At 43.1% G+C, this 21,191-nt stretch overlaps 1 protein-coding gene across 1 annotated transcript in view; it reads right to left on the bottom strand.

Moving 5' to 3' along the window:
• Positions 1-1,908: 1,908 nt before the first annotated feature.
• The window catches only part of LOC148505485 (pleckstrin homology domain-containing family G member 3-like), a 225,517-nt gene continuing 206,234 nt past the window's right edge, over positions 1,909-21,191 (bottom strand). The window contains exons 11-19 of the mRNA XM_088448223.1: positions 18,426-18,512; positions 17,427-17,460; positions 16,865-16,960; positions 14,638-14,676; positions 13,313-13,323; positions 10,755-10,958; positions 9,928-10,041; positions 6,104-7,565; positions 1,909-3,825 (exon numbers count right to left, since the gene is read on the bottom strand). Coding sequence (XP_088304349.1) covers positions 2,945-3,825; positions 6,104-7,565; positions 9,928-10,041; positions 10,755-10,958; positions 13,313-13,323; positions 14,638-14,676; positions 16,865-16,960; positions 17,427-17,460; positions 18,426-18,512 — 2,928 coding nt within the window. The 3' untranslated portion in view covers positions 1,909-2,944. The remainder of the gene's footprint in view (positions 3,826-6,103; positions 7,566-9,927; positions 10,042-10,754; positions 10,959-13,312; positions 13,324-14,637; positions 14,677-16,864; positions 16,961-17,426; positions 17,461-18,425; positions 18,513-21,191) is intronic.

Here is a 21,191-nt window from a genome sequence, read left to right as displayed (position 1 = left end):
AACAGCTAACATGGGGGGACACGCGCCATTGCTAACATGGGTGGACAAGTGGCGCCATTGCACCACAATTTTATTTTATTTTTCTAAATAGCCACCCATGAAATTAAAACATGGGGAGAGCGTAAGGTGGGGACACGCGCCCCCCCCGGTGGACAAGTGGCGCCATTGCACCCCAATTTTTTTTTTTTCTAAATAGCCACCCATGAAATTAAAACATGGGGGGACACGCGCCCCCTCCCCGGTGGACAAGTGGCGCCATTGCACCCCAATTTATTTTTTCCCTCTAAATAGCCAGAAATGAATTTAAAACATGGGGAGAGCGTAAGGTGGGGACACGCGCCCCCCCAGGTGGACAAGTGGTGCCATTGCACCCCAATTTTATTTTATTTTTTTTCTGTCAGAGATCTCTTAAACACACACCCTCAGCACGGCATACACACCGACACCCATAACACTCTTGGAAACGTGATTTTCAGGGACATGCCCAATTGCTATGTAGGGTAACAGGTACATGCCTCCTCTTTTGTCTCCAATGGTTTGACTCGTGGGGACTTCATTTTAGGTCCCCACTGTGCTAGATGTCCCACCGGTGTTGGTGTGCTGTCCACCCCAAGTCCCCAAAAAGATAGAATTGCAAGAGCACACACACACACACACACAGAGACTGTTAGTAAGAAGAGATAAGGGCATAGAAGGATATGCTTTTACCCAGCCCAACCAGCGCTGATACAATGACCAGCACGCTGTGTAAACACAATGTAAATGTGCTATTAATGGCTGTGCACACACAGTCTTAATGACTCTTCAGTAGCCTGACCCCACTGTGTACTCACATCTGGGGACAGGACAGTCTCTCTGCTGTACTCAGCGTCTGCAGCAGCATGTTATATTTAAAATGGCCGCCAGCCTCTAGGAAACGCTGGGGTTGCTGGAAGGCAGGAGCAGAACTCATCGTTAGGCTCTGCCCCCCCCCCCTGCTATGGCGCCCGTCTACAGTGCTGAGCGGGCTGCATTGATGCCCACCTTACAGTATTCCTGGCCACCCTGCTATTCAGGGTGCCAGGAGTTACTAACCTTGCCGCTGCCGAGTGCTGCCGGTGGCGGGTCTGCTAGCAGCGCATCTAGGTACCCCCAAGAGACAGTGGTCTCTGTAGCTGAAGACCCCAGCGCACACCGCAAGCAGCTGCGGTGGGGTCTCTCGGCAGCTCCAACAATGCAGACAGGCAGAGGCAGGGAGCTGCCTGTCTGTGTCCTCATATGGTGATCGAGGATCTTTAATTTAAACAGAGAGCTCTGTGTAGTGCAGCCAGCTCCCTTGGCACAAAATTCAGACTGGCCTGTAGGGGGGTATAGAGGAGGAGGAGCTAGCTACTATTCAAATTTATTAAAGTGGCAGCTCCCGGTTATCCTACATCTATACCCACTGTACTGAGACTCCAGTGTCCCCTAGTGGATGACGGCGAAACAAGTATTATAAAACACGTTCAGCAACTATATGAAGAATTGCGCTGACATGATGCAGTCAACTGTACCTACCTTTGAAGGAAGTGTACCTGCAGATGCTGGCAAGTATGCCTTAGCACAGGCCTGGCCAACCTGTGGCTCTCCAGCTGTTGTGAAACTACAAGTCTCAGCATGCCTTGCCACAGTTTTGCTATTAGGGAATGCTAAAACTCTGGCAAGGCATGCTGGGACTTGAAGTTTCACAACAGGTGGAGAGCCACAGGCTGGTCAGGCCTGCCTTAGCATTCTAAAAATCCTCACTAGTTTCATTGTAGTCTTCTTTACGAAGTAGCATCGTGTGTTTCTGGCCAACCTCATAAAAAATTTCAAAATAATTGAATTCTCATAATGCAGCATCTGCAATTTTACAGATATAAAGTCCCAAATAAATCAATCTGCGATGCATTACTGCAAATAGCTTTATAGGTTTCATTATATTTACATTACAGAGGGAAATTACAGACAAGGATATCCAATTACGGAAAAAAAAAAAATACAAATAAATAATATGGAACATATAGGGACGCTCTCTTCGAGGTTTGCATCTCAAGCTCTGACCAAAGTCTTCATTTCAACCACAGCTAGACAGACAGAACCCTTAGAGGCCCATTTATTAAGGATCGCTTCTTGCAATGCGATCAGGGCATGCAGTACCGCCCATGATCGCATTGCAAAATGCGATCATACCGGCCGAATGTATGACCCGGCACATGCAGGGAGACGGGCTCCGAAAAGAGCCCGTCCCTGTGGCTAGAGCGCATTCCGGGCTGCTGCGCATGCGCAGTCCCGCGGACTGCACATGAGCGGCGCCCATTGCCGGTGGAGGGATCTGGAAGATCCCTCCACCGGCTGAAATGCGGGTAAGTGCCCATAGGACACAGCGGCTAACGCTATCTTCCGATGGCGTTAGCTGCTGGGGTCAATATCGGGAATGTTTCGCAGCATCGCATCCCCCATAGAAACCTATGGGGGAGGCGGCTGCCGGCGGCAATGGAGGGGTCCAGGAATGATGATGTTCGTCCATGCAAGATGACGTTTTGCCTCTTTCTGAGTTCCGTTTTTTTGGAGGGAAAAATCCGAACTCCACGTGCAAACTCGAACCTATCCGAGCCTGCATATCCCTTATATATATATATATATATATATATATATATATATATATGTATATATATATATATATATATAAATAATCCGAAGAGGATTTTTTTTTTTGTATAGTTAATCTATAGTCTAGTATTTAATGCAAATATAAACCACAGTCATAATATAACAAGTAGTACACAATATACAGAGAATTTAAATACGTTCAGGAGCCCTTCTGTGCACAGCAATGCAGCATATTCCTGTAGTGTTGATAAAGCAACCAAGGTTGAAACCATATATTTCCTCAAAAAGACCCTCCCTTTGAAAGTCTGTTTGTACACAATAATAATATGAAATGTTAACACAGCTCAGAGTTTTTGCAGCTGCTTGAATTCATAGTCTGGAATTTTGCTCTTAAGTTTTTGACTCTGCTTTGATGAGCAGCATCGCTGCTCGTTAATAGTTGCGGTTCTGGTTTTGATTGTTTACCTACAGTATCCATGGAGGTATCCATCTTGGAGAGATCGTCCCTGGATTTGTATTCCTCAGACTCCTGGTAAGCTTTGCACCTCTCGATCACGGCTTTAAGTGAAATCTTCTCTCTGGTGGTAGGTGATCTGATATGGACATAGGTGTCGTCATTTTCCAGATCATATGTAGAAGCCATTGGAATCTTTTCTATAATTACGACCTTTTTGTTGGAATCCAGAGGAGCTTCTGCACTAATGTAGTAATGGTCATCTATGGTTTGCTCAGAGCTCTTGTCGTTCTGCAATGCCTCCGTTCTCCCATTGATGTTGGGAGTTTTGGGTGAATGCGTTTCTTCTTCTGTAATTCCGTTCATCATGTCAGAATGTTTTATATTCATGCTGTATGAATGACTTATTAACTCTTTATTTTGTGTGCGTAATGGATTGTCCGTATTGCGGTCCATCATTCTATCTGGCACAGATTGGCTCCTGTTGACTGGACTGGATTTGCCACCTTTGGCTGTACTTGTGTACCTGGTTCTCAGCTCTCGGACATCTGGCCAATGGAATTTTTCTGTTTTTACTGGACTCAGTGGACTTTTGCAGTCAAAGTTTACAGGGGAAGATGCGTGTGGGCTGTCACCAAGAGTGAATGATAGGCGCTTGGGGGATTTCTCATTGTATATGGAGGATGTGGGAGTGGTTGGGCTATGCTCTTGTAGAACAATGTGATCGTAGGCAGGGATAGACAATGCAGGCTTCAGTTTACCTAAAATGCAGAAAATGGACTGGTAAAACAATTCTACCTAAACCAACACAAAAAAACACTGAATGCAGTTTACCTATAATCCTCAAATTTAGAGGACTCTGTCTTGTGATTACACAATACCTTGTGCACTATGGGATGAAAAACATAACCACAACAAAGTTCCTGTGTCCTCCCTCCGCCTGCAAGAGCATAATATATCAACATGTGCTATAAGCTTTTGCCACATATCTGTGTGTATGATGCTCACTCCCGGGCATCCTCCTCCATCTTAGTACTCCTGACATGTGAGCACAAATGTAGGAAGTCACCAGGAGCTGGCCTTTGCAGTGGATAGTGCATCTTGCTATATTATGCTCTACCCAGACCAAAAGGTAGAATGTAAAAGCATACCTTGGGGGAGATGTAACAAGCTTTGGAGATAAAGTACCAACCAAACAGCTCCTAAATTACATTTTACAGGCTGTGCTTGAAAAATTACAGAAGCCTCTTTAAGCTTGATACATTTCCCTTTATCCCCAGGTCACATGAGCTCTATAACTAGCCTGCTTCGGGGCTGATTCAGAATCGCACACAAGTCAGCCGGATTACATTCGGGGAAATAAATGCAGGTCTTTGCCTGTGTGCAGAGTTGCAGCATCTTATATGGCTGCGCTGTCCCTACCCATCTGTTTGTGAAAGTAGCGATCATCATTATCAGTGCACATGTGCACCAGCCTTATATCTGGTGCTAAAGATCCCTATGAAATCAGACAGAACTCCAAGTACGCTCACCTCTATATAGCCCACTATTCCGTTTAAATGCCCATGGAACACATCCTACATGTGAACGTCCAGTTGCCATCCAGTTACACCAACTCCCAATTGGAGATGTGGCAGAGATGCGTATATCTCTGAATCACTCAAAGTTGGGCATGCTTGGCTGCAGAACATGTGCAGTACAAACAATAGCAGGATCAGTCTGCAAGGCTTGCTCGCATCTCAGAATCAGCCCCTCAATGCTTAAGTAACAATCTGCATAGGCATAAAGTGTCTCTGGATGACTTTCTACCTGGTCTCCTAGGTTCATACTGTATTTTATAGTTAGCTGCAAAGCAGAGAAGATTGTGCACAGGTTTGAACACTTTAAGTGCCCAATATTCTAGTCTTTTTATGTACCGTAATTGTTTTGCCACCTTAAAAGTTGATAACACAAAACCTGACACCAGTCTTTTTTACTTGAGGATGCTTCCAGAGTGTAAACCCACCACAGCCCGCTACACCTGGAACAGCTCTAGGGTGGTATTCGTATGCCAACTGATTTGCCATGTGTGATCTGCAGACATTTAGATAGACAGTATGCTGTGTACAGTTAATGAATGTTCTATTCAGTCTATTCTACTCTACATGGAAGGCTCTACCTACACAAGAGCCTGACCTACAGATGTGCCCACATACACCTATTCTCCTGGTGCTATAAGTCGCGCCACACAACGCGGGAGCTCAGTGTGACTCAGTAGTGCCAAGCGTCTTGTTGTGCGTTTTCAAATGCATCTTATTCACACCGTGATGTGAATAAATAGCACAAACAGCTTCTGCTGATTAAAAAGATATGCAGCATGCCTATATTCACTGTGCCTCTGCGGGTGTATCTGTATGCAAAATGCTACATTACAGTGTTACTGCCGCTGACACTAACATAGCATTTCACATGCAGATAGACCTGCAGACGCTCAGAGAACATAGGCATGCCGCATATTATTTTAATCAGCAGCAGCTGCTTGTGCTATCCATTCACATTTTTCTGTGAATAAGACACATTTGAAGGTAAAAATGATGCCCGAAAAGACGCTCGGCGCTACAGAGTCACGCCACAGCATGGCGCGACTGGAAGGGTTGTTTAACGTGCCAGGAGGCTAGATGTATGTGGACAAATCTGTATTTAGGTGCAAACTGGGCAGGGCACAGGGATTTTTTTTATCCTCTGTTTAACATTACTGTCCAGGGCTGGGAGAGTGCACTAGAATACCTCCAACAAAAAGGAATTTGTAGGAATAACAAAAGGACATTGAGAGATGGGACCAGGGTTACCAAATTATTTTGCATACACATATACATTACATAGGTTGTTAAAAAAAGACACAGACTAAACCGGATAAGTCACACAACCAGTATAATTTTTATTTTAGTAATTTAAGGGATGAGTTTGAATTACTAGTTTGGAGCAAATTGGAACACAATGGGTTGGTTATGAAACAGTTGTGTCTTGACCTATAAAATACCATTCTAGGCCAATACTCACATTTTACTTCCAGTTTCTCCTCTTGTACAGATGGAAGGCTGCCCCTTCTCATATCCTCCTCTATGTCGCTAAGATGCCTGTGTGGAACTGGCTTGTTGTACTTAATCCTCTGACTGTACTGTCTGGCTAGTTGATACACCTTGTTCTTCATCTTCTCTGACAGATCTCCCTCCATACAGTTGGCAAGTTGCATAATAGTGGGATGAAGCTTGATGGGAGTTTTGTAGTCCTGATCATTAAAGATCAGATCATTGGTTGGATTTATGAGCCGGTGAGGAGATGTGCTCTCCGGTGTAGGAGCCTGGGATTCCTCAGTTATGGTACTGAGATCACTCTCTTCCAGAATTATTAGTGGTTCATTTTCTAATGATATCAGTATTTTGTCTTGATAGCTGGTTGAGGTAACATTTGTGTCCCCACCAACTTCCCGATAGTCTTTATCTTTCCATCCGCTCTCCTTTTCCATTTGTTCCCACACTTTTATCATCTCTGTCGGAGATTTGAACTCATCATCGGAAATTGTGACCTGCTGATCTGGGATCTTGCTCTCAGCTGCAGAAACAGGATGTTGTGTATGGCGACTGGATTGTTCAGCTTCCCCCTGTTTAGTAGAAGTGGGAACATCTGACCACGAGACCGGTCTGCTGTTCCCAGTGCTGGCAATACTGGAAGAGCTGCCCATTCTTTGCCTTGCTAGTGAACTCTGGTTGCCATCATATCTAGGCAGACTGTTAATCTTAAAGACAGAGTTTCTGACCAGTCCGGTCGGAATGTAAGTCAGGCTTTCTCTGCGCCTGATGCTGAACGATGCATCCTGATGTTCTGCATTGTCATAGTAGGTTTTAATCTTGTCAAGGAGTTGTCTATCTTGGAAGGAGAGAATGAACTCTCTACGCTTACAAGTGGCCCTTTCTTTTTCTTCAAAAACATTTTCTGCAGAATGAACCTTACTAAGTGTAGACTCTGCGTTCCCTTGATCACCATCAGCCAGGACATCTTGGTGAGAGTTTGGAAAGTCAGAGGACCCATTCTGATACACCGTTTTATCTGAACAATCCAGGCTTAGTAGACTGCTACTCCTGCTTGTTAGCCTCGGGGTTATGTAGCCGATGACCTTTCCATCCTCCAAAACCAAACTGCTCCGTCTAGAGAGGTTGTTTATGAACCTCTCGGCAATCACACTGGCTTGATTCAGTACAGATGGAGGAAGGATGCTGGTGGATTCATGGACAGTTGCTTCCTCTTCATCCTCCTCACTACTAAAGGTCTTTAAGTCTTCTACATTCTCAGTTACACCATTAGCCAGAGGGTCACGGGCATAATATATATTCCTCTCTTCTTCTAATGCTCGGTTATCCATAGGGACTACAGGACCTTCTAATGCAATTTCAGATGTACCGACCATCTCAGCAATGTAATCCTCTTCTGGTTCAGACTTATTTTTTTCTGTTTCAACCACCACCTGATTAAAAAAAGAAAAAAAAAAAAAAAGTGTAAATATGACATACAGAAATAAAGTCTAACAATGAGGTACCTCCTCTTGTCTAATTATCTGTACTACATCATAATGATCCTTGTTAATGCCCTCTAAAAAGGGTACACTTTTGAACTTTGGCAAACCCATGTATGCAGCCAGATTTAGAAGGTAGATGTTTCCTACAATGTAAAAACAAACCTGCCCAGTAATTAATTGTGTACTAGAAGCAAAAGATGGCGTCACTTCCTCCACAGGAAAAAACAATTTCCATTTGCACCGCAAAACGACTTGCGCCTTTAGTTGGAATTGCTCCTAATTCTAAAGGAGTCCCAAGAACCATGCCAAGGGGTATATTTACTAAACAGACAATTTTCTATACTACCAATTATCAGCAGCTTTGTAAACCTACTGTTTAGTAAACCAAGGCTACTCCACCAACCCAAAAAAATTTAGATTATAAAGGAGGAAAAGAGAAAAGCTGCAACGATAGAACAAGAAGTTTGTTTGTTCCACGTACATAAAATAGTCCCTGATTACCTGGAGAGCCCCAATTACCTGGAGCTTTGAGACATTTCATGGCACTATAGTTCTTGGACCATCATTAGCCCCCCCTATATAGCTCTAATGAAAAGCTATGGACCTATTGTAGTACTGTGAGCCCTGATTGTGTAAATAAGTCTCGCCGCAGAGCAGCAAAAATAACTGGGAAAATGGCTGCGGCCATTTTCCCGGTGACTCCAGCATGCGCAGTACTGTTGTCCCCGGGAAAACGATGCAGGTGCCATTTTCCCAGAGTCCCACACATGCGCAGTAGATTCTGTCAGAATCTACTGCACCGCGGCACTGCCAGAGAGAGGAGGGAGCCCGCACTGAGCCTGCACACGGGCTCCCTCATCTCTTTAAAACGCCCCTGAAAACAGGGTATGTAGTCATATTGTTGACATTCAGAATGTCAACACTAATGTTGAACGGTTTTAAATGTGGACATCAGTATGTCAACATGTTCAAAATGTTGACATTATGCATGTCTACATTATGAATATATCAGCGTTATGGTTAGGCTGCGCCAGTGGCGGAATTGCGAGTGGTGGAACTAGATGCCATAATATGCTTTTAGGCTCCCCTCCTCCTCCGCACGGAGAGAGGCAGTGGGTGATAGGGAGCATTGGGTGACATTGTCCAGAGGAAGGGGGGAGATGATAGAGGTACCAAGGGGTCCACGCCAGTACTACTTGACTGGCTCGGCTGTGAGGTGGCTGGCAGGTAGGGGCACTCAGTTACCCACTGACGGTCACATCATTTCATGGGTACTTTCTGCAGGGGGGGGGGAAGGGGGGGGGGCGCAGAGCTTGGGCTAGGCTGGCTCAGCACAGGCTGTGAAATGGCTGGCACTACAGGCATGTAGTCTGGAACCCGACGGTCTAAATGCCGACCGCCGGCTTCCAGACTGCTTTATCCCGACTAGGGACAAATGACAGGCATCTAAATGTAGACGCCTGTAATTTGCCCAACGTCTGGAGACCGGCGCCCGGATTCCCGATCGAGCGGATGCTGGGCACTGCAGCGGACAGCCGTGGGGGGGGGTTAGGTTTAGGGCTCCCGGGGGGGGACTTAGGGTTTGGCACCCCCCCGGGAGGTTAGGGTTAGGCTAGGGAGAGGGAGGGTTAGGCACCCCCAGGGGGAGGTTAGGGTTAGGCACCCCTAAGTTGGGTTACGGTTAGGGGGGGTTAGGTTAAGTTAGTTGATACTTACCTTTAGGACGATCGGGATTTCCAGCGCTGTGGGGTAGCCGCTGTCGGGAATTGAACCGCCGGCCATGCGCCCACCGGTAATACACCCAGGCAGAGGCAGGCCTGGCAGGATGGTGGGTCCTCCCATCTGCCCATGTATTCACCCCGGGGACCCTCACGAGATTGTGACGTCATCCCTAGCAGCAAAAGCAGGATCGCCCCACTCTCAGCAACAACTTCTCACTCAGGAGACTGAGAAGAGGAGCCAGGGAGAGATGAAGGGAGGCCCCACCTCCTCCGGTCGGACCACACCACCCCCAAGTCACAGTCCGGCCGATGGATCAGCGGCAATCTAACAAGTCAGTCTGACTCATTATAAAGCCGCTGGCTGCGGGCCCCTTCATAGCAGCAGGCCCCAGTAAAATTGACTGGCTGCACCACCGCTATTTCCGAATATGGGCTGAAAGAGTTATTCCAGTGAAACAATCATTTAACTTGACAATTTTTAGGGTCACCACGGTGCAAACTACCCCCCAGCCCCTTTTCCTCCAAGTATGAAGAGTGGAAACAATTGAGGATATGTAGATTTCCAAGTGAAATCTTCAGAAGCCGCTCACCTCCTTGTTATATGATGCGACTTCCACACTCCTCCTTTTCTCAGGGTTCCCAGAAGTCTCACTGTTTTGCCTCTTAAACCCTTTTGATGTATCATGCTGAACGGATTCCCTGTTCTATGAGCAAAACAGAAATATAATAATTTAGCATGAACCTTCCAATGACAGAAGGGAGACCGATCAACCCAAAAATCAGTGCTTGTCATGAAAACCGGGGCAACACATAATAAATATTCAAATGACCAAATTTAGATCCACCGTGACGAAAACTGATTAAATTTGAATACATGGTCTAAATGTAATTCCTGCCTATTAGATGTTAGGACTGTACCGACAGGTGGTTCGTCAGTGATGAAATAAGAACACAAATTCCCATCTAATGTATTTTTCTATTAGGTTCCTGTGACAAGCAGAGATTTTGGGCATTAATTAGCTACATTTTATGAATTAACGTGCATTCAGTGACAGCAAGTCTGTTAAGAGTTCATGCAGTTAGTTTCCATGACAATTAAGGCAAGTGACCACAATGTACACATGTATTACGCACGCACGGGGACACCTTCATTCAGCCCAAACAATGAATGATAGCGCACTTTATTCAAAGAGCCATGCAAGGGCGCGGAGGACAATTAGTTGTTTTATCAAGGCTCACAGCTGCCATGAACAGGGGGTGTTTAAATTGCTAGGATTAGATGGGGTACAAGAACAAACAAGGTGAAAGGATATTGAAAGACCCTCACCGTAGGAGCGCCCCACGTATCAAGCAAAGTCTTGGCCCTATAGCGCCAGCAATGTATGACTGCCAGCATGGAGCTGGCAAAATCAGCTACCTGGTCATCCTCTCCCAACTGTATCTCCTCCTCCTCAGATGCACTGAGCTCTGCCCCTGAGCCTCTACTCAGCTCTGTGCTGGGTGGCTCCTCCTCCTCCTCATCTACTTCAGCCTGGAAGTGCTCACAGCTGGGTGCCAGGCTGCTGATACTGGGCTGAAGAATGTCCTCAAAGTCCAGTAGTGCTCCATCACTGCCTGCATGCTGGACAGACAAGGATTCCTTTTAAATACCACACGGAGAAAAGCTATGCCAATGAAATTGCAGGCACAGCATTGCTCTGCTGGTCCTCCTGGTAACAAAGTCGCCACACTGTAGTGACAACTGGTTTGTTCATTAACATCCAAATCCAATGTCACTTTTACTTTGTTTTTTCATGGTTCAGAATTATTTAATCTGAGTTCTGAACATAGGTTAGCAAATGTGATCGAATGACCGCTTATTCATGGTCACTTTTAGTATATATATTCGGCTACAGGCATTCAACCTGCTTAGCGCCTCCACTTAAGCTGCTGTCTGTTCAACTTTCATTAAATAGAACTTTAAAAAAGTATAATAGGTCTCTATGGTGGTGATCAAAAAGGCAATTCACCATACATTGTCCAAGAGGCCACGTGAAATTGAATTGTGCTTGTGATCACTAACAGTCAGACTGCTCTGAGCTGTGCACGCACCCCCATACACTTCAAGCATCCTTTTTATGAAGTTTGAGCTATAAAGATTTTCTGCAGAGATCCTTTTTAGCATGTGCAAAGTGACCATACTCATGTTGCTATGAGAACCCCTGCAGACGTTGGGTCGTATAAAAAAAGAATAATAAAAGCACATACCATAGTTTAAATACGTAAACTAGCAAAGATACTCAAGTCAAGATTTAAAATGTGAAACACACTGAAAACCACAACGTACTGAGAAACATTGCCCGATATGCTACTGTGCTAGAGATTTAATTGCAAATACCTGATCACACCATTGTTCCGTCACCCCGCTGAATAGAGGGCTGAAAGTCAAAACAACAGCCGGGTGTACACAGGAGCATATGTATCAAAGCTTGATGTGAGATAATTGTGAAATATATAATCACCAACCAATCAGTTCCAAACTATCATTTCTTAAACACAGCCTGCAAAATGTAAGTTAGAAGCTGATTGGTTGCTGATCTATATCTCACAATTTTATCTCACATCAAGCTTTGATACATATGCCCCACAGTCTTGGAAAGCAATTGCAGGCAAAGCTCATTTTATTGGTTTCATCTATAATCGAGGTAACACTAACTGCAGTATTTAGGTTGAGTTACTCTGATTAACACCCAGTGTGAATGTGTACTTACTATATCCCACATTGGATAATCTGTGACTGCAGTTTACATAAACACAGCTAAACAGAGATGTTGTTTGCAAACAACAACAAAAAAATGATGTGGAAGGACGCCAAACACCACAATTAACATTTTCCATGTGGAGCAACGCTTATGGTGGTCATTTTACTTGTTGTCAGTGTTTATGTTCTCATTCCTTATGCAAGGTTCTCTCGGACATTAAGCTAGTGTCATCTAGTTTATATTTTACGGTTCCTGGCAGCTTCTAGAATGTCACTTTGCAGCCTACATAATATATCAGTGTTGGTGGTGCACACACAAAGTACAAATGGAAACAGGAGTTTGAGGTTTAATTTATCTGTGTGACTTTATGGTTTGTTCAAAACTTTTAACCTATAGCATTTTATTCATTACACTCCAAAAATAGATCATAATAGCTATTGAAGGATTCAAATGATGAAGCAGGGCAACCAGCTGCTGTGGAACTACACATCCCAGCATTCCCTGCCACCATGTCACAGAGTCTGCACTTCTAGTAGTAAATATAGTGATCATAAAGTTTGTGTGTAAGTCTATACTGACAGGAAATGTGACAATAGACATGTTGCTGTATTTTACATTTGTGACACTGAGAACATTATGTCTGGTCTTGAAAAGTCAACGTAATTTCCTAAGTATGGGCAAACAAGAGAAATAAACTATTGTTGTGCAGCAAAGGTGTTGTGTAAACACAAAATATCTCCTTAATGTATGAAGCAGCGCAGCAGACAGGGCAAAGCAGGATGGTTTCATTCCATGCAATGATGGGTGTATGACACGGTGTAGATGTCTGAGCAAGTTCTGACAAAAGGGGCAGAAGTACTAAGCCTTTGAGAGTGATTAAGTGGAGAGTGATAAAGTACCAACCAACCAGCTCCTGTCATTTATCAAACAGCCTGCAACATGACCGTTAGGAGTCGATTGGTTGGTACTTTACCTCTCTTCACGGTTTAGTACATCTCCCCCAAAGTGCTATAATGATTCCACCCTCCCAACAGTCATATATATTATGTATGGCTAAATTTCAATCACTTCACAGCATAATGTATCATGAAGAGTGTTCCGAGCCTTGAAACCCATGTATATACATTTACACGCGTGCATATGCACACAGCAATAACAGTACAGACAGCTGTGCAGCCTGCTGTCCATCAGAGACAAGTTATCAGTGGTGTAGACAGAGCAGAGGATATCTTACCTTTAATCCCACTGCAAGGTGGAAAGCAGGGGAGAAAATAAGGGAAATGTTAATAATCAATATGAATACAGACAGTACATAATATCAACATAACAGAAATTGATAATATTTTAACACAAAGGAGAAGATTCAATTAGCCACGAGTTGGCCAAAACATAGCTTAACGCTGGTTAAAAACCTGCAGCTGAGAGTTTTTGCTATTCAATTACAAATCTGCATTAAGTTAATGTGGGTCTCAATGGGAGTTCTCATGCTTTTTAGTTCGAGCTCTAGGCTAGGTGAAAAGTAGGGAAAAGCCTTATTTTAATGTAAAAAAATGACGGGACAGCACAGCAGTCCCAGGACACCCCTCCCAATGAAGATTAACAAATGTATTTAGCGGGTTTTACATAAGAAAATACGGCCAATAAAGACATGGTATTCTCTCTAAACGGCTGAATAATGGGATAAATGATGTGGGACATGTATGTAGGGATGTTGTATTGATGGGAAAGGGTTTTTTGAGCTTACCAATGGGAGTTACAATGGTTTTCTTAAATTTTATGCAAACTTGTGTATACACACTTAAAAATCACTATAGAGACATTTAAATGTACCCCAACTACTATAGACAGTTTTATTTAATGTAATACACTTGCTGGCTCTCATTTGTCCATTTCCAAAAATTCCCAAATTCAGCCATGTGACATCATATAATTGCCTCCAATGCTTTGCTAATGGCTGCTAACAGCCTTCTACACTGTCCTTCCATCTTATTTGCAGCTTTTTTGGGGGGTTCATGATGATTTCCACACTCTTTAATGTTCTTTACATAGGTCACACACTGCAGAATTAAGGAGTGACATCCACGACTTGCCCTTTTCAATTGAGTTGCAAGGAAATCAGGAGAGCACTGAAACAACTGAAATAGCCATAATGTTAAGCCACAAGCACAGGGCATGGTACCCACAGCCAATTGAATTGGCCTAAAGTCTGAGTTAGGATAAAAAAAAACACAAGATACAGGTGTGAAGTCTCTCATCAGAAACCCCTATTCTGAAAACCAGACAGGAGAATAACATAGGAATAAATATATTCTGCTTGATCGTTGGACGTTTCCCATATGGTCACTGTGATGAGCACTGACAAACAATTTAACTAGGAGGGCAATGCAGAATTGTAGGATCAAAAAAACTGGGGTTAATCTTTTTGAAACTTAATATATTTTTGACATGGGGCAAAAAAGTTACGTAAAATTCTAGATAAAATATACTGGGTTATCTTTGATACTGCATATTAATAAAGAAGGTAACAACTAACAGAACAGATATAAAGAAATATCTTACCTTTCTCGCCCAACTGCTTCAAAATGTGCTTTGTGGGTTCTAAAGAAAGGATAGCAAAGCATTAAACTACAATAAATAACAACCACCCCAACCCACCCACCAGTAGAAATGCTACAGTAGACACACACTGTGGAATAAGTGCGATAAAAGCCTTCTATAGCTTGTACACTTCTAGTGCTATTTGTGTGTTTCATTTCATTGTGGACTATAATTTGACTATTTAAATCATTGAACTTTATTGACAACTCTGTCTACAATTAATCTTTGCCGCCTATGTACATAGGGCTGGTGTTATGTAGAAAGTTCATTGACCCCGTCTTCCTGGAGGACCTCCAGAGACACACATGACCTCGATCTAGTTAGTTTTTGCCTCACTGCATGGGTCACTCTAGTTATGTGTCTATACAGAGACTGTAACCCAGTTCAAAAGAAAATCTCGCACCGGACTTTCTGCGACCTTTAGCTGCGGTGTGTGTACGCTTCCCTCCTTAACATTTCCAGGGCAGAATCTAGGGTGGCTCGGATCTGAGGACAGGACAGACAACTTGTTACAGTAGGAAGTTCTTTACTTTCTATCCAAACACTAATCTCCCACCATGAGCAGGCTCGACAAGGGAGATGCCACCAACTATGTTCGGGTGATTCATCCGATTGAGAACATAGTTGTCTTGAAGCAATAAATAGCAGCCACAGTAGTGCTGTTCACATGGGCTCATACCACGGAGGATAAAAGCCAGTACACCAGCTAGGTTTTACTCAAAGATATTACTTTTAATTAGCAAGATTAAGTTTTTTTATTTTTTATTACTCATGCATAAAATATCCATAAAATATAAATGGACCCAAGAATTCTTATAACATTCACAGATATATTTATATATGCTTCCAAGCTTTAAAAAAACTGTTTATATTTAGCACTGCATGGACAATTGTTATGCAGCAAAGTGTTAGCTAACGGCTTCTGCCATAATTTATTATACATGCAAATCGGCTTCCTGTAGGCAACGTCAATGACCATATCAGGAAGACCCTAGTGCGCAACAGTAATATCTTCCCCACAATTACATCTAGACCTGAATATCTTATCAGTTCTGGAAACATTTACATATAAATAGCTGCGAATGTAATTAGTAGCTCTTTTCTATAGGAAAGCTGGTACAATGAAGTTTAATGGACCTGTAAAACCAAAATACATCACCGATTTTGGACATTTAAAATGAATGAATCAAACAATTAATTTGGAATTGTGCCACAGACAGCTTCACTCTAAATAATGGGACTGGTCATACTATTATAGAAGCACAACGTGACAAGCGCAGTTTTTCAGCCTGTAGTGTTAGCGCATTACCATTTGCCTCATGAACAATTTAGAAGGTTTTAATCAAGGAATCAACAGTTTAATTTCAGAGTACAAGGGTAATAGATTGCCTGGCTGTATCCAGGGAATTTTATATGTCCTACAATTTGCACATCCTAGAATCAACAATTGCTGCCACTAAATGTTTGAGAAGCAGGGTAGTAATAATAATAATAATAATACTAAAAGCAGAATGATTATAAAATCACTATCTTTAAAGGGCATCTCTGCACTAGTTACCAGTTAGCATATGTGGGGAAGAAACCAACTATTTAAAAAGATCTTTAGAGTGCTGTAACCACAGGGACAGAATGCTGGGCTGTTCCATAGAGGGGAGCTTAATATCCATCTGGCTGCTGTCCAGGTGCCCCTATGGGGAAGAGGAGCCAGGGCACTGCAGGAGGCAGGGGTGTGAAGGTCAGTGTGTAATGTTAGCTGGCCATCACACCCATACTAGTAATAATGTAAATCTGGTGAGGAGATACCTTCTTTAAAGCACAAAACTAAATTGTGTTTGTATGCATAATAAAAATGCTAATGTATAAAAGAATACAGCATACTGTAACTGGGCTGGCAATAAAAGGTGCAGACAAATGCAGCATCAGAAAGGATTTTCCGATGTGTATCAATTTGTGGCACAAATGTAATTATTCTGGCGGAAGCATTTGCGGTTTCCAGGTACACACACACATTGCATTTTATATACAATATTATGTGTTTCATATTCTCTTTACCATTCCAGAAAAATTGCAGAACGGATATGCACGTTCTTTAGCAAGATTATACCATCTTATGTCTTTTTGTAAGTTATAATGCCAGGAATGTCCGCACCAGGAGTGCAGCAATAGGATAGTAATAATGATTCCATACCAGACTGCCTGCGTCCTGACCGATGTGTGACAGTAGGGTCAACAGCAGACATGGTTTTCTTCACTCTTTCTGGGCTGTATCGGTATCGTCCAGGATCTAAAAAGAGGCACAAGACTGCACATTACATGTATTGTAATAAGCAAGTAATGCACCCTTACTATTTACTGCCCAGTTCATTAAAAGTAGTTTGGGAATTGTTCTTTAAGTTGCTCCTATCTGTGAACCAAATATATAAAAAAAAAAAAAACTTGATAGAAGAAAGTATATTAGATTGGATCAGTTTTTTTTTTATTCAATAAAAATGATGTTATAGAACATACACAAAGGGGTAGATGATCAAAGGCTTGGAGAAAGATAAAGTGGAGAGAGAAGTACCAACCAATCAGCTCCTAAATGTCATTTTCCAAATGCAGCCTGTAAAGTGACAGTTAGGAGCTGATTGCTTGGTACTTTATCTCTCCCCGTTTTCTCTCTCTTCAAGGCTTAGCACATCACCACTTTAGAATTAAGATGATTAGTAACACTTAGAGATTAGATGGCAGATTTTTTTCTGAAAACTTACAAATTGCGTCCATCTCTAGAATCGCTTCCTTGGCCTAAAATAATAAAAAAAAAATTATATATATATATATTTTTGACAATATAGAAATATTTCCAAATTCAATGGTTTTGTAACCATAAGGTATTTTAGACAAACAATTGGTAAAATTCTCATGCAGAGTAATATAATATGAAAAATAGTGTATGTAAGCACATGTAAGGATATATTGCCCTAGGGAGTTGGCGTGAGGTGGGGTCATCCCTGATTATTGGCAGAATAGTCAGAGGAATAATGTATTTTAGCAGGGGGACAGAGTGAGCCATCGTATCATCAGCATGTGACTATATAGCAGAAACCTATTCATATTGGGAAACTAAAACTTCTCCGGGCAGACAAAGAGAAAGGTATATGGACCTTGCATTGCTCATTGGTTGGAAATCCTGACACTGAAATAAACCTATGAAGGATTTTCTATCAATAGCACATCAGCAGCAATGACTTTGGTGGGCATGCAGTCAGGAAAGCTCGAATGCAGACATTAAATAATATTTTCTCTTTGTATCTTGTATTTACAGTATTTTATATAAAAGTCATCAGCATGCTATGAAAAGTATCAATTCCAAAGCTGCTGAGCATAACCAACCCACCAATTATCACAGCTAGCAATTAATATGGATGTAGGCGTCCATAACAGAGAGGGCGGTTGCAGCCCCATTTTGTTTTTAATTATTATTTACCCACAGAGGTGAAATTGGCACTAAAACCAATACTATCAGACAGATGCTCTCATTGTCCATCATGTACTTGGTGTATAAAAGCAATCATCTGATTGGTTGCTATTGTTTCAGTGTAGATTTGCACCTTTCAGCAGTGTCAGTAAATATACCTCATACTGCTTTGTTGCATTGTACTGATGCTGATCAGCAACATTACATAACACTTTATTTGGCATAGATAAGCAGAAGAAAATAAAAATAAAAGTAAAACAGTACAATTTATTATAAATGATGAGGTCCCAACCTTCTGCGGGATAATTGCATGGTGGTTCTCTAATATTAGTTTCTTGATGTGATGAGTCCAGAGACGTTTCTCCTCCACAGTTTTGGCCTGCGTACAAAAAGAGAAGGTGAATCTGCTAGTTGTTATTCCCGCTATTAGGAGCAGGTAAGGAGGATCATGGGTACAGGGAAAGGAGTCCGGACAAATACATAAAAGTTTGGCTCTTTGTTGCGAAGATTATTTATTTATTAACAGTTTCTTATATAGCGCAACAAATTCTGCTTTACAATTTGATTCAACATTAACATTTTAATGGGTTGTAAAAGCCAGACAGACATACATGCAGGTAAGAGGGCACTACTCGCAAGCTTACAATCTATAGGGAAATAGGTGTTGATACACAAGGATAGGTGCTACATATTGCAAACTGGTCCACAGCCCGATTGCAGATGTTCTTGGTGGGCTGTATAATCCAATCACACTGGAAAGTTGGCCTAGGGTTAGGAGGGTGTTAAATTGAAGAAATAGAAGATGTGATAGGTGTTTACAATAAGAAGGGAGTTAGATAGGGAAGCTATAAAAGGTTATGTGGGCGCCCCTGGAATCTGATAAGCTTGTCTAAAGAGGTGAGTTTTCTGCGAACGCTTGAATGTTTAGAAACTAGTGGAAAGTCTTATTGTGCGTGGGAGGGCATTTCACGGAGTGTGTGCAGCCCGAAAAAAGTCCTGTAACCGTCCATGGGAAGAAGTAATGCATGGGGATGTGTGATGCAGATCTTGTACAGAGCGGAGATGTCGGGTTGGAAGATATTTTGAGATAAGTGAAGAGATGTATGTTGGTGTGGTTTGGTTAATAGCTTTATGTGTAAGTATTTTAAATTGACAGAGTGGATCAGCAGACACTGAACGTTTGGTGAGAAAGATCAGCCTTGCAGCTGCATTCAAAACGGATTGTAGTGGGGAGAGTCTATTTTTGGGAAGACCAATAAGGAGACTATTGCAATAGTCAATGCGGGAAATAATTAGGGGTGTGCACCGGCCACTTTTCGTGTTTTGTGTTTTGGTTTTGGATCTGGATCTTTCTTCGTGTTTTGGATCTGGATTGGTTTTGCCAAAACCACCCTTCCGTGTTTTGGGTTCTGGGTTTTGTGTTTTGGATCTGTATTTTTTTTTAAAAAAGCATAAAAACAGCTAAAATCACAGAATTTGTAGGTTTTTCTGCTCCTATGCTATTATTAACCTCAATAACCTTAATTTCCACTCATTTCCAGTCTATTCTGAACACCTCACACCTCACAATAGTGTTTTTATGTCCAAAACGTTGCACCGAGGTAGCTGGATGACTATGCTAAGCGACACGAGTGGGCGGCACAAACACGTGACCCATCTAGGCGTGAAACTGCAGTGGCAGACAGGATGGCAGTTTGAAAAACTAGGCCCCAAACTGTACATAATGCAAAGAAAAAAAAGAGGTGCAAGATGGAATTGTCCTTGGGCCCTCCCACCCACCCTTATGTTGTATAAACAGGACATGCACACTTTAACAAACCAATCATTTCAGCGCCAGGGTCTGCCACACAACTGTGGCTGAAATGATTGGTTCGTTTGGGCCCCCACAAAACAAGCTGGCAATTAATGTGTCCCTGCACAAACTGGCTCTATGGAGGCAAGATGTCATCCTCATCCTCCTCATCCACCGATTCCTCACCCTCTTCAGTGTGTACATCCTCATCCTCACAAAGTATTAACTCGTCCCCACTTGAATCCACCACCACAGGTCCCTCTGTACCTTCTGGAGGCTGGTCTCCCTGGAAGAGCTGATAATTCATTTTGATGAACATCATCTTCTCCACATTCTGTGGAAGCAACCTCCTACGCCTTTCGCTGACAAGGTTCCCGGCTGCACTAAACACTCTTTCGGAGTACACACTGGAGGGGGGGCAACTCAGGTAAAATAGAGCCAGTTTGTACAGGGGCCTCCAAATTGCCTCTTTTTCCTGCCAGTACAGGTATGGACTGTCTGCCATGCCTACTTGGATGCTGTCACCGATGTAATCCTCCACCATTCTGTCAATGGTGACAGTATCATATGCAGTGACAGTAGACATGTCAGAAATTGTTGCCAGGTCCTTCAGTCCGGACCAGATGTCCAAACTTGGTCCTGCCTGCCCTGCATCACCGCCAGCGGGTTGCTTAGGATACCTAAGTTTTTTCCTGGCAGCCCCAGTTGCAGGAGAAAATGAAGAAGGAGCCGTTGACGTGTCACGTTCCGCTTCAGCTGACAGTGTGTTCACCAGCAGGTCTTTGCACCTCTGCAGGCTTGTGTCGGCCGGAAAGAGAGACACCACATAGGCTTTAAACCTAGGATCGAGCACGGTGGCCAAAACGTAGTGGTCTGATTTCAACAGATTGACCACCCTGGAATCCTGGCAAAGCGAATGAAGGGCTTCATCCACAAGTCCCACATGCCGAGCGGAATCGCTCCGTCTTAGCTCCTCCTTCACTTTCTCCAGCTGCTTCTGCAAAAGCCTGATGAGGGGAATGACCTGACTCAAGCTGGCAGTGTCTGAACTGACTTCACGTGTGGCAAGTTCGAAGGGCTGGAGAACCTTGCACAACACGGAAATCATTCTCCACTGCGCTTGAGTCAGGTGCATACCCCCTCCTTTGCCTATGTCATAGGTGGATGTATAGGCTTGTATGGCCTTTTGCTGCTCCTCCATCCTCTGAAGCATATAGAGGGTTGAGTTCCACCGCGTCACAACCTCTTGCTTCAGGTGATGGCGGG

This window comes from Taudactylus pleione, unplaced genomic scaffold (genome assembly GCF_031769625.1).
Source record: "Taudactylus pleione unplaced genomic scaffold, aTauple2 ptg000452l, whole genome shotgun sequence".
NCBI classification, from domain to species: Eukaryota; Metazoa; Chordata; class Amphibia; order Anura; family Myobatrachidae; genus Taudactylus; species Taudactylus pleione.
The sequence above is the reverse complement of the archived record's forward strand: the minus strand, read 5'-3'. Positions and strand labels throughout refer to the sequence as shown.